The following is a 13,005-nucleotide window of genomic DNA, read 5'->3' as shown; positions in this document are numbered from 1 at the left end:
ACACCTCTGCTCTGTTACATTATATTATTATACATCTGCTCTGTTACATTACATTATTACACCTCTGTTACATTATATTATTATACATCTGCTCTGTTACATTACATTATTATATCTCTGCTCTGTTACATTACATTATTATACCTCTGATCTGTTACATTATATTATTATACCTCTGATCTGTTACATTACATTATTATACCTCTGATCTGTTACATTATATTATTATATCTCTGTTCTGTTACATTACATTATTACACATCTGCTTGGTTACATTATATTATTATACCTCTGCTCTGTTACATTATATTATTATATCTCTGCTCTGTTACATTACATTATTATACCTCTGCTCTGTTACATTATATTATTATGCATCTGCTCTGTTACATTATATTATTACACCTCTGCTTTGTTAAATTACATTATTATACCTCTGCTCTGTTACATTACATTATTACACCTCTGATCTGTTACATTATATTATTATACATCTGCTCTGTTAAATTACATTATTATACCTCTGCTCTTACATTATATTATTATACATCTGCTCTGTTACATTACATTATTATACCTCTACTCTGTTACATTATATTATTATACCTCTACTCTGTTACATTATATTATTATACCTATGCTCTGTTCCATTATATTATTATACCTCTGCTCTGTTCCATTATATTATTATACATCTGCTCTGTTACATTACATTATTATACCTCTGCTCTGTTACATTACATTATTATACCTCTGTTCTGTTACATTACATTATTATACCTCTGCTCTGTTATATTACATTATTATACCTCTGCTCTGTTACATTACATTATTATACCTCTGCTCTGTTACATTACATTATTATACCTCTGTTCTGTTACATTATATTATTATACCTCTGCTCTGTTACATTATATTATTATACCTCTGCTCTGTTACATTACATTATTATACCTCTGCTCTGTTATATTACATTATTATACCTCTGCTCTGTTACATTACATTATTATACCTCTGCTCTGTTACATTACATTATTATACCTCTGCTCTGTTACATTACATTATTATACCTCTGCTCTGTTACATTATATTATTATATCTCTGCTCTGTTACATTACATTATTATACCTCTGCTCTGTTATATTATATTATTATGCATCTGCTCTGTTACATTATATTATTATACCTCTGCTCTGTTACATTACATTATTATACCTATGCTCTGTTCCATTATATTATTATACCTCTGCTCTGTTCCATTATATTATTATACCTCTGCTCTGTTACATTACATTATTATACCTTTGCTCTGTTACATTATATTATTATATCTCTGCTCTGTTACATTACATTATTATACCTCTGCTCTGTTACATTATATTATTATGCATCTGCTCTGTTACATTATATTATTACACCTCTGCTCTGTTACATTACATTATTATACCTCTGCTTTGTTAAATTACATTATTATACCTCTGCTCTGTTACATTACATTATTACACCTCTGATCTGTTACATTATATTATTATACTACTGCTCTGTTAAATTACATTATTATACCTCTGCTCTGTTACATTATATTATTATACATCTGCTCTGTTACATTACATTATTATACCTCTGCTCTGTTACATTATATTATTATACCTCTGATCTGTTACATTATATTATTATATCTCTGTTCTGTTACATTACATTATTACACATCTGCTTGGTCACATTATATTGTTATACCTCTGTTCAGTTACATTACATTATTATACCTCTGCTCTGTTAAATTATGTTATTACACCTCTGCTCTGTTACATTACATTATTACACATCTGCTTGGTTACATTATATTATTATACCTCTGCTCTGTTACATTTCATTATTATACCTCTGCTCTGTTACATTTCATTATTATACCTCTGCTCTGTTACATTACATTATTATATATCTGTTCTGTTACATTACATTATTATATCTCTGCTCTGTTACATTATATTATTATACATCTGCTTGGTTACATTATATTATTATACATCTGCTATGTTACATTATATTATTATACCTCTGCTCTGTTACATTACATTATTATACCTCTGCTCTGTTACATTATATTATTATACCTCTGCTCTGTTACATTATATTATTGCACCTCTGCTCTGTTACATTACATTATTATACCTCTGATCTGTTACATTATATTATTGCACCTCTGCTCTGTTACATTATATTATTACACCTCTGCTCTGTTACATTACATTATTATACCTCTGATCTGTTACATTACATTATTATACCTCTGCTCTGTTACATTATATTATTATACCTCTTCTCTGTTACATTATATTATTATACATCTGCTCTGTTATATTACATTATTATATCTCTGCTCTGTTACATTACATTATTATACCTCTGCTCTGTTACATTACATTATTATACCTCTGATCTGTTACATTATATTATTATATCTCTGCTCTGTTACATTACATTATTATACCTCTGATTTGTTATATTATATTATTATACATCTGCTCTGTTACATTACATTATTATACCTCTGATCTGTTACATTATATTATTATATCTCTGCTCTGTTACATTACATTATTATACCTCTGCTCTGTTACATTATATTATTATATCTCTGCTCTGTTACATTACATTATTATACCTCTGCTCTGTTACATTATATTATTATGCATCTGCTCTGTTACATTATATTATTACACCTCTGCTTTGTTAAATTACATTATTATACCTCTGCTCTGTTACATTACATTATTACACCTCTGATCTGTTACATTATATTATTATACATCTGCTCTGTTAAATTATATTATTATACATCTGCTCTGTTAAATTACATTATTATACCTCTGCTCTGTTACATTATATTATTATACATCTGCTCTGTTACATTACATTATTATACCTCTGCTCTGTTACATTATATTATTATACCTCTGCTCTGTCACATTATATTATTATACCTCTGATCTGTTACATTATATTATTATACCTCTGCTCTGTTACATTACATTATTATACCTATGCTCTGTTCCATTATATTATTATACCTCTGCTCTGTACAATTATATTATTATACCTCTGCTCTGTTACATTATATTATTACACCTCTGCTCTGTTACATTATATTATTATACATCTGCTCTGTTACATTACATTATTACACCTCTGTTACATTATATTATTATACATCTGCTCTGTTACATTACATTATTATATCTCTGCTCTGTTACATTACATTATTATACCTCTGATCTGTTACATTATATTATTATACCTCTGATCTGTTACATTACATTATTATACCTCTGATCTGTTACATTATATTGTTATACCTCTGATCTGTTACATTACATTATTATACCTCTGATCTGTTACATTATATTATTATATCTCTGTTCTGTTACATTACATTATTACACATCTGCTTGGTTACATTATATTATTATACCTCTGCTCTGTTACATTATATTATTATATCTCTGCTCTGTTACATTACATTATTATACCTCTGCTCTGTTACATTATATTATTATGCATCTGCTCTGTTACATTATATTATTACACCTCTGCTTTGTTAAATTACATTATTATACCTCTGCTCTGTTACATTACATTATTACACCTCTGATCTGTTACATTATATTATTATACATCTGCTCTGTTAAATTACATTATTATACCTCTGCTCTGTTACATTATATTATTATACCTCTGATCTGTTACATTATATTATTATACCTCTGATCTGTTACATTACATTATTATACCTATGCTCTGTTCCATTATATTATTATACCTCTGCTCTGTTCCATTATATTATTATACATCTGCTCTGTTACATTACATTATTATACCTCTGCTCTGTTACATTACATTATTATACCTCTGTTCTGTTACATTACATTATTATACCTCTGCTCTGTTATATTACATTATTATACCTCTGTTCTGTTACATTACATTATTATACCTCTGCTCTGTTATATTACATTATTATACCTCTGCTCTGTTACATTATATTATTACACCTCTGCTCTGTTACATTACATTATTATACCTCTGCTCTGTTACATTACATTATTATACCTCTGTTCTGTTACATTATATTATTATACATCTGCTCTGTTACATTATATTATTATACCTCTGCTCTGTTACATTACATTATTATACCTCTGCTCTGTTATATTACATTATTATACCTCTGCTCTGTTACATTACATTATTATACCTCTGCTCTGTTACATTACATTATTATACCTCTGCTCTGTTACATTACATTATTATACCTCTGCTCTGTTACATTATATTATTATATCTCTGCTCTGTTACATTACATTATTATACCTCTGCTCTGTTATATTATATTATTATGCATCTGCTCTGTTACATTATATTATTATACCTCTGCTCTGTTACATTACATTATTATACCTATGCTCTGTTCCATTATATTATTATACCTCTGCTCTGTTCCATTATATTATTATACCTCTGCTCTGTTACATTACATTATTATACCTTTGCTCTGTTACATTATATTATTATATCTCTGCTCTGTTACATTACATTATTATACCTCTGCTCTGTTACATTATATTATTATGCATCTGCTCTGTTACATTATATTATTACACCTCTGCTCTGTTACATTACATTTTTATACCTCTGCTTTGTTAAATTACATTATTATACCTCTGCTCTGTTACATTACATTATTACACCTCTGATCTGTTACATTATATTATTATACTACTGCTCTGTTAAATTACATTATTATACCTCTGCTCTGTTACATTATATTATTATACATCTGCTCTGTTACATTACATTATTATACCTCTGCTCTGTTACATTATATTATTATACCTCTGATCTGTTACATTATATTATTATATCTCTGTTCTGTTACATTACATTATTACACATCTGCTTGGTCACATTATATTGTTATACCTCTGTTCAGTTACATTACATTATTATACCTCTGCTCTGTTACATTATGTTATTACACCTCTGCTCTGTTACATTACATTATTACACATCTGCTTGGTTACATTATATTATTATACCTCTGCTCTGTTACATTTCATTATTATACCTCTGCTCTGTTACATTTCATTATTATACCTCTGCTCTGTTACATTACATTATTATATATCTGTTCTGTTACATTACATTATTATATCTCTGCTCTGTTACATTATATTATTATACATCTGCTTGGTTACATTATATTATTATACATCTGCTATGTTACATTATATTATTATACCTCTGCTCTGTTACATTACATTATTATACCTCTGCTCTGTTACATTATATTATTATACCTCTGCTCTGTTACATTATATTATTGCACCTCTGCTCTGTTACATTACATTATTATACCTCTGATCTGTTACATTATATTATTGCACCTCTGCTCTGTTACATTATATTATTACACCTCTGCTCTGTTACATTACATTATTATACCTCTGATCTGTTACATTACATTATTATACCTCTGCTCTGTTACATTATATTATTATACCTCTTCTCTGTTACATTATATTATTATACATCTGCTCTGTTATATTACATTATTATATCTCTGCTCTGTTACATTACATTATTATACCTCTGCTCTGTTACATTACATTATTATACCTCTGATCTGTTACATTATATTATTATATCTCTGCTCTGTTACATTACATTATTATACCTCTGATTTGTTATATTATATTATTATACATCTGCTCTGTTACATTACATTATTATACCTCTGATCTGTTACATTATATTATTATATCTCTGCTCTGTTACATTACATTATTATACCTCTGCTCTGTTACATTATATTATTATATCTCTGCTCTGTTACATTACATTATTATACCTCTGCTCTGTTACATTATATTATTATGCATCTGCTCTGTTACATTATATTATTACACCTCTGCTTTGTTAAATTACATTATTATACCTCTGCTCTGTTACATTACATTATTACACCTCTGATCTGTTACATTATATTATTATACATCTGCTCTGTTAAATTATATTATTATACATCTGCTCTGTTAAATTACATTATTATACCTCTGCTCTGTTACATTATATTATTATACATCTGCTCTGTTACATTACATTATTATACCTCTGCTCTGTTACATTATATTATTATACCTCTGCTCTGTTACATTATATTATTATACCTCTGATCTGTTACATTATATTATTATACCTCTGCTCTGTTACATTACATTATTATACCTATGCTCTGTTCCATTATATTATTATACCTCTGCTCTGTACAATTATATTATTATACCTCTGCTCTGTTACATTATATTATTACACCTCTGCTCTGTTACATTATATTATTATACATCTGCTCTGTTACATTACATTATTACACCTCTGTTACATTATATTATTATACATCTGCTCTGTTACATTACATTATTATATCTCTGCTCTGTTACATTACATTATTATACCTCTGATCTGTTACATTATATTATTATACCTCTGATCTGTTACATTACATTATTATACCTCTGATCTGTTACATTATATTGTTATACCTCTGATCTGTTACATTACATTATTATACCTCTGATCTGTTACATTATATTATTATATCTCTGTTCTGTTACATTACATTATTACACATCTGCTTGGTTACATTATATTATTATACCTCTGCTCTGTTACATTATATTATTATATCTCTGCTCTGTTACATTACATTATTATACCTCTGCTCTGTTACATTATATTATTATGCATCTGCTCTGTTACATTATATTATTACACCTCTGCTTTGTTAAATTACATTATTATACCTCTGCTCTGTTACATTACATTATTACACCTCTGATCTGTTACATTATATTATTATACATCTGCTCTGTTAAATTACATTATTATACCTCTGCTCTGTTACATTATATTATTATACCTCTGATCTGTTCCATTATATTATTATACCTCTGCTCTGTTCCATTATATTATTATACATCTGCTCTGTTACATTACATTATTATACCTCTGCTCTGTTACATTACATTATTATACCTCTGTTCTGTTACATTACATTATTATACCTCTGCTCTGTTACATTACATTATTATACCTCTGCTCTGTTACATTACATTATTATACCTCTGTTCTGTTACATTACATTATTATACCTCTGATCTGTTACATTACATTATTATACCTATGCTCTGTTCCATTATATTATTATACCTCTGCTCTGTTCCATTATATTATTATACATCTGCTCTGTTACATTACATTATTATACCTCTGCTCTGTTACATTACATTATTATACCTCTGTTCTGTTACATTACATTATTATACCTCTGCTCTGTTATATTACATTATTATACCTCTGCTCTGTTACATTACATTATTATACCTCTGCTCTGTTACATTACATTATTATACCTCTGCTCTGTTACATTACATTATTATACCTCTGTTCTGTTACATTATATTATTATACCTCTGCTCTGTTACATTACATTATTATACCTCTGCTCTGTTATATTACATTATTATACCTCTGCTCTGTTACATTACATTATTATACCTCTGCTCTGTTACATTACATTATTATACCTCTGCTCTGTTACATTACATTATTATACCTCTGCTCTGTTACATTATATTATTATATCTCTGCTCTGTTACATTACATTATTATACCTCTGCTCTGTTATATTATATTATTATGCATCTGCTCTGTTACATTATATTATTATACCTCTGCTCTGTTACATTACATTATTATACCTATGCTCTGTTCCATTATATTATTATACCTCTGCTCTGTTACATTATATTATTATACCTCTGCTCTGTTACATTACATTATTATACCTTTGCTCTGTTACATTATATTATTATATCTCTGCTCTGTTACATTACATTATTATACCTCTGCTCTGTTACATTATATTATTATGCATCTGCTCTGTTACATTATATTATTACACCTCTGCTCTGTTACATTACATTATTATACCTCTGCTTTGTTAAATTACATTATTATACCTCTGCTCTGTTACATTACATTATTACACCTCTGATCTGTTACATTATATTATTATACATCTGCTCTGTTAAATTACATTATTATACCTCTGCTCTGTTACATTATATTATTATACATCTGCTCTGTTACATTACATTATTATACCTCTGCACTGTTACATTATATTATTATACCTCTGATCTGTTACATTATATTATTATATCTCTGTTCTGTTACATTACATTATTACACATCTGCTTGGTCACATTATATTGTTATACCTCTGTTCAGTTACATTACATTATTATACCTCTGCTCTGTTACATTATGTTATTACACCTCTGCTCTGTTACATTACATTATTACACATCTGCTTGGTTACATCATATTATTATACCTCTGCTCTGTTACATTTCATTATTATACCTCTGCTCTGTTACATTTCATTATTATACCTCTGCTCTGTTACATTACATTATTATATATCTGTTCTGTTACATTACATTATTATATCTCTGCTCTGTTACATTATATTATTATACATCTGCTTGGTTACATTATATTATTATACATCTGCTATGTTACATTATATTATTATACCTCTGCTCTGTTACATTACATAATTATACCTCTGCTCTGTTACATTATATTATTATACCTCTGCTCTGTTACATTATATTATTGCACCTCTGCTCTGTTACATTACATTATTATACCTCTGATCTTTTACATTATATTATTGCACCTCTGCTCTGTTACATTATATTATTACACCTCTGCTCTGTTACATTACATTATTACACCTCTGATCTGTTACATTACATTATTATACCTCTGCTCTGTTACATTACATTATTTCATCTCTGCTCTGTTACATTACATTATTATATCTCTGATCAGTTACATTACATTGTTAAACCTCTGCTCTGTTACATTACATTATTTCATCTCTGCTCTGTTACATTACATTATTATATCTCTGATCAGTTACATTACATTGTTAAACCTCTGCTCTGTTACATTACATTATTTCATCTCTGCTCTGTTACATTACATTATTATACCTCTGCTCTGTTACATTATATTATTATACCTCTGCTCTGTTACATTATATTATTATACCTCTGCTCTGTTACATTATATTATTATACCTCTGCTCTGTTACATTACATTATTATACCTCTGCTCTGTTACATTATATTATTATATCTCTGCTCTGTTACATTACATTATTATACCTCTGTTCTGTTTCATTACATTATTATACCTCTAATCTGTTACATTACATTATTATGCATCTGCTCTGTTACATTACATTATTATACCTCTGCTCTGTTACATTACATTATTATACCTCTGCTCTGTTACATTATATTATTATACCTCTGCTCTGTTACATTATATTATTATACCTCTGCTATGTTACATTACATTATTATACCTCTGCTCTGTTACATTATATTATTATACCTCTGCTCTGTTACATTATATTATTATATCTCTGATCAGTTACATTACATTATTATACCTCTGCTCTGTTACATTATATTATTACACCTCCGCTCTGTTACATTATATTATTATACCTCTGATCTGTTAAATAATATTATTATATCTCTGCTCTGTTACATTACATTATTATACCTCTGCTCTGTTACATTACATTATTATACCTCTGCTCTGTTACATTACATTATTATACCTCTGCTCTGTTACATTACATTATTATACCTCTGCTCTGTTACATTACATTATTATACCTCTGCTCTGTTACATTACATTATTATACCTCTGCTCTGTTACATTACATTATTATACCTCTGCTCTGTTACATTATTTTACCTCTGATCAGTTACATTACATTATTACACCTCTGCTCTGTTACATTATATTATTATATCTCTGCTCTGTTACATTACATTATTACACCTATGCTCTGTTACATTATATTATTATACATCTGCTCTGTTACATTATATTATTATACCTCTGCTCTGTTACATTATATTATTATACATCTGCTCTGTTACATTATATTATTATACCTCTGCTCTGTTACATTACATTATTATACCTCTGCTCTGTTACATTATATTATTATACATCTGCTCTGTTACATTATATTATTACACCTCTGCTCTGTTACATTATATTATTATACCTCTGCTCTGTTACATTACATTATTATACATCTGCTCTGTTACATTATATTATTATACCTCTGCTCTGTTACATTATATTATTATACCTCTGCTCTGTTACATTATATTATTATATCTCTGCTCTGTTACATTATATTATTACACCTCTGCTCTGTTACATTATATTATTATACCTCTGCTCTGTTACATTATATTATTATATCTCTGCTCTGTTACATTACATTATTATACCTCTGCTCTGTTACATTACATTATTATACCTCTGCCTTGTTACATTATATTATTATACATCTGCTCTGTTACATTACATTATTACATCTCTGCTCTTCTGCATTATTATGCCTTAAACGTTTGATAATTGCTTCTTACCTAAGTGGATTACCTATCAATGTAACAGCTTTGAATATGTGTTCCTCTGCTTATTTAATTTGTTTTCAGGGGTTACCTGGACCGGTAGGAGGTGCTGGCCCAAAAGGAAGCCGGGTTAGTGTTCTCACTTAAATGTTAGCCCTGTAAGGACTATTTTTTTCTGTGCTAGCCCAATGTGGCCTCTTAGTGATGTTGTATTTTGGGTATACAATGCTAAGTAAAATAATAAATATTTATTGTGCATTCATAGTATTAATCTAATGTTTTGTTATTATTTTTTTTTGTATGTGACGTTTTATTTTACAACTTTATTGTTCATAAATGTTTACATTATCTTGTGTTATTTTCATATACTGAACAGCTGACCATACATAGTCTGCCAGATAACTTCATCCTAATTTCCCTGCTTCCTCACCCTTTTTTAATGAGACACCTTTTTATAATTCCCTTGTTCATTATTATTATTTTTTATCGTATTATTGGTATTTATCTGAAATGTAAGCTACCTTAAAATTGTAATATTCTTGAATTTTGAAACCTATTCTCCTAACCCATCAGATGGTCCAACCCCAAGCGTTTGGCTACAATGTGGCTCTCTAATGGCAATATGTTTCCTCTTGCACACTGAAAAACTTTCTCTATATGTTTTGAGCAGTGACTATATATGGTAGAACTTTTGTTCAGATTTTATTCTACCCCCGATTAATTTACGTGCATTTTGCTGTAATCCCAGAGCTACCCTTTACCTCAAGCCATATGCATCCCACAGCATACCCAGCCTATAGCCACATTCATAATGCTGGACAAAGAGATTGCCCTGTTCTCTACATATGCACTTAAAGGGACATTAAACACTTTGAGATGGTAATATAAAATGATAAATTGTATATATAAAACAACTCTGCAATATACTTTCATTATTTATTCTGTCCTCTTTGCCTTTTAATTCCAATCTGAAATTGTGAGCTTTTCAGTCCCTGTTAGAAATTGAAGTGCAGAACACTGTTATATTCTACACAGCCATTGGCTGCACACTCTAGTGACCTATTTATAACTGTCCCTAATTTGCCACAGCAGAGAAGGTAACACAAGTTACAACATGGCAGCTCCCAGTGTTTTATAGACACTAAAACTTTACACTTATTTTGTCACTTTTTAAACAACTAATGAAACTTTAAAAAATACATCTACATTTTAGTCATGGACTAATCTTTTCTTTGAATGCATCATTCTATCTAGCATGCATTTAGTGTTTAATGTCCCTTTAATGCCATACATCTTTCTAGGGTATTGCTCCTTTGAAGTGTGTATTTATGTTTTGGTTAAACATTCCAAAACTTGTTTGCCGGCCATGCAAGAAACAAAATCAGTGCGGCCTCTCTCTTCAAAAACGTGGACAACTCTATTTCAAATGTTTTATCTCCATAATTTTTTAAAATATTTCATGATTAATTTTGAAGTTGGCGTTAATGGGAGCTTGGAAAATTATATTCTCATTTCCCAACACTGTCAATTAAAGCTGCCCACAGTAAACCTAATGCCAATAAACAACGCTATGTTAATCTGCAAGATCTCTAGCAAGAGACGATCCTGCTCTCTGTAACCAGAGCAATGAGCTCACAAACAGTTTACATTAGAACGTCAAAAAAGCTGACATCTTGAAGCCATATGCAAATGAGACCTTTTTATGTTTCTTTTCCGTTTGCATCGCAGGGTTCAAGAAGCCTAATTAAATGATGAGTCCTATAAATATCTCTACTGGGGACGACAATGCTTTAAAGCAGGAGACAGCAGGGACAGGGCGTAATTGCAGGAAGCGGCCTCATCTGTAGCTTAATTCAAGTCATTTAAATTCATACAGTTACAATTAATGGTATTTTTCCGATTTGTAATACGGCTAGATAATCCATAAACATAGTTTATTCTTCTAAGGTAAAAGTAACTATTCATTTACTTGCTTATCTAGTAGAAGCCACTCAGTAGGAAATGGTACTACAGTTACTTCTGGACATGTATGCCAAGTCATTTCAGTATATGACAATCTGTGTTTAGACAATGCATGGTAAATATAAATATGTATGTGTGACCTGCAGCTTTATTATTCCTACTTGTTGTGCCGTATACTTTGTGTAACTGATTATCACTATAGATGCTGAAGACCACGCTCTCCAGTCTGTTGTAATGTATTTGTTATCCTGGGAGTGGTCAGATCAAAGTGGATCGGAATAACAGCTCTGAGAGTCATTTACTACTTCTTCAGAGCCGCAGCGTTCTGTCCTGTGATTCTGACCACAGTTCCCCAGATAAAAACTGTCTGAATCAGGTAGCTTTAACATTTGTGAAAGATATATTAGATTAATCAACTTAAGACAAAATATACAATATCTATTTAATAACCAAGGACTTTTTTGCATTT

General features: G+C 29.4%; 1 protein-coding gene across 1 annotated transcript in view; it reads left to right on the top strand.

The window, feature by feature from the left end:
* The window catches only part of COL27A1 (collagen type XXVII alpha 1 chain), a 591,531-nt gene that overhangs the window by 148,752 nt on the left and 429,774 nt on the right, over nt 1-13,005 (top strand). Inside the window, exon 10 of the mRNA XM_053696152.1 lies at nt 10,659-10,703. Coding sequence (XP_053552127.1) covers nt 10,659-10,703 — 45 coding nt within the window. The remainder of the gene's footprint in view (nt 1-10,658; nt 10,704-13,005) is intronic.

The sequence above is a fragment of the Bombina bombina genome, chromosome 12 (assembly GCF_027579735.1).
Source record: "Bombina bombina isolate aBomBom1 chromosome 12, aBomBom1.pri, whole genome shotgun sequence".
In the NCBI taxonomy this organism is placed as follows: Eukaryota; Metazoa; Chordata; class Amphibia; order Anura; family Bombinatoridae; genus Bombina; species Bombina bombina.
The sequence above is the reverse complement of the archived record's forward strand: the minus strand, read 5'-3'. Positions and strand labels throughout refer to the sequence as shown.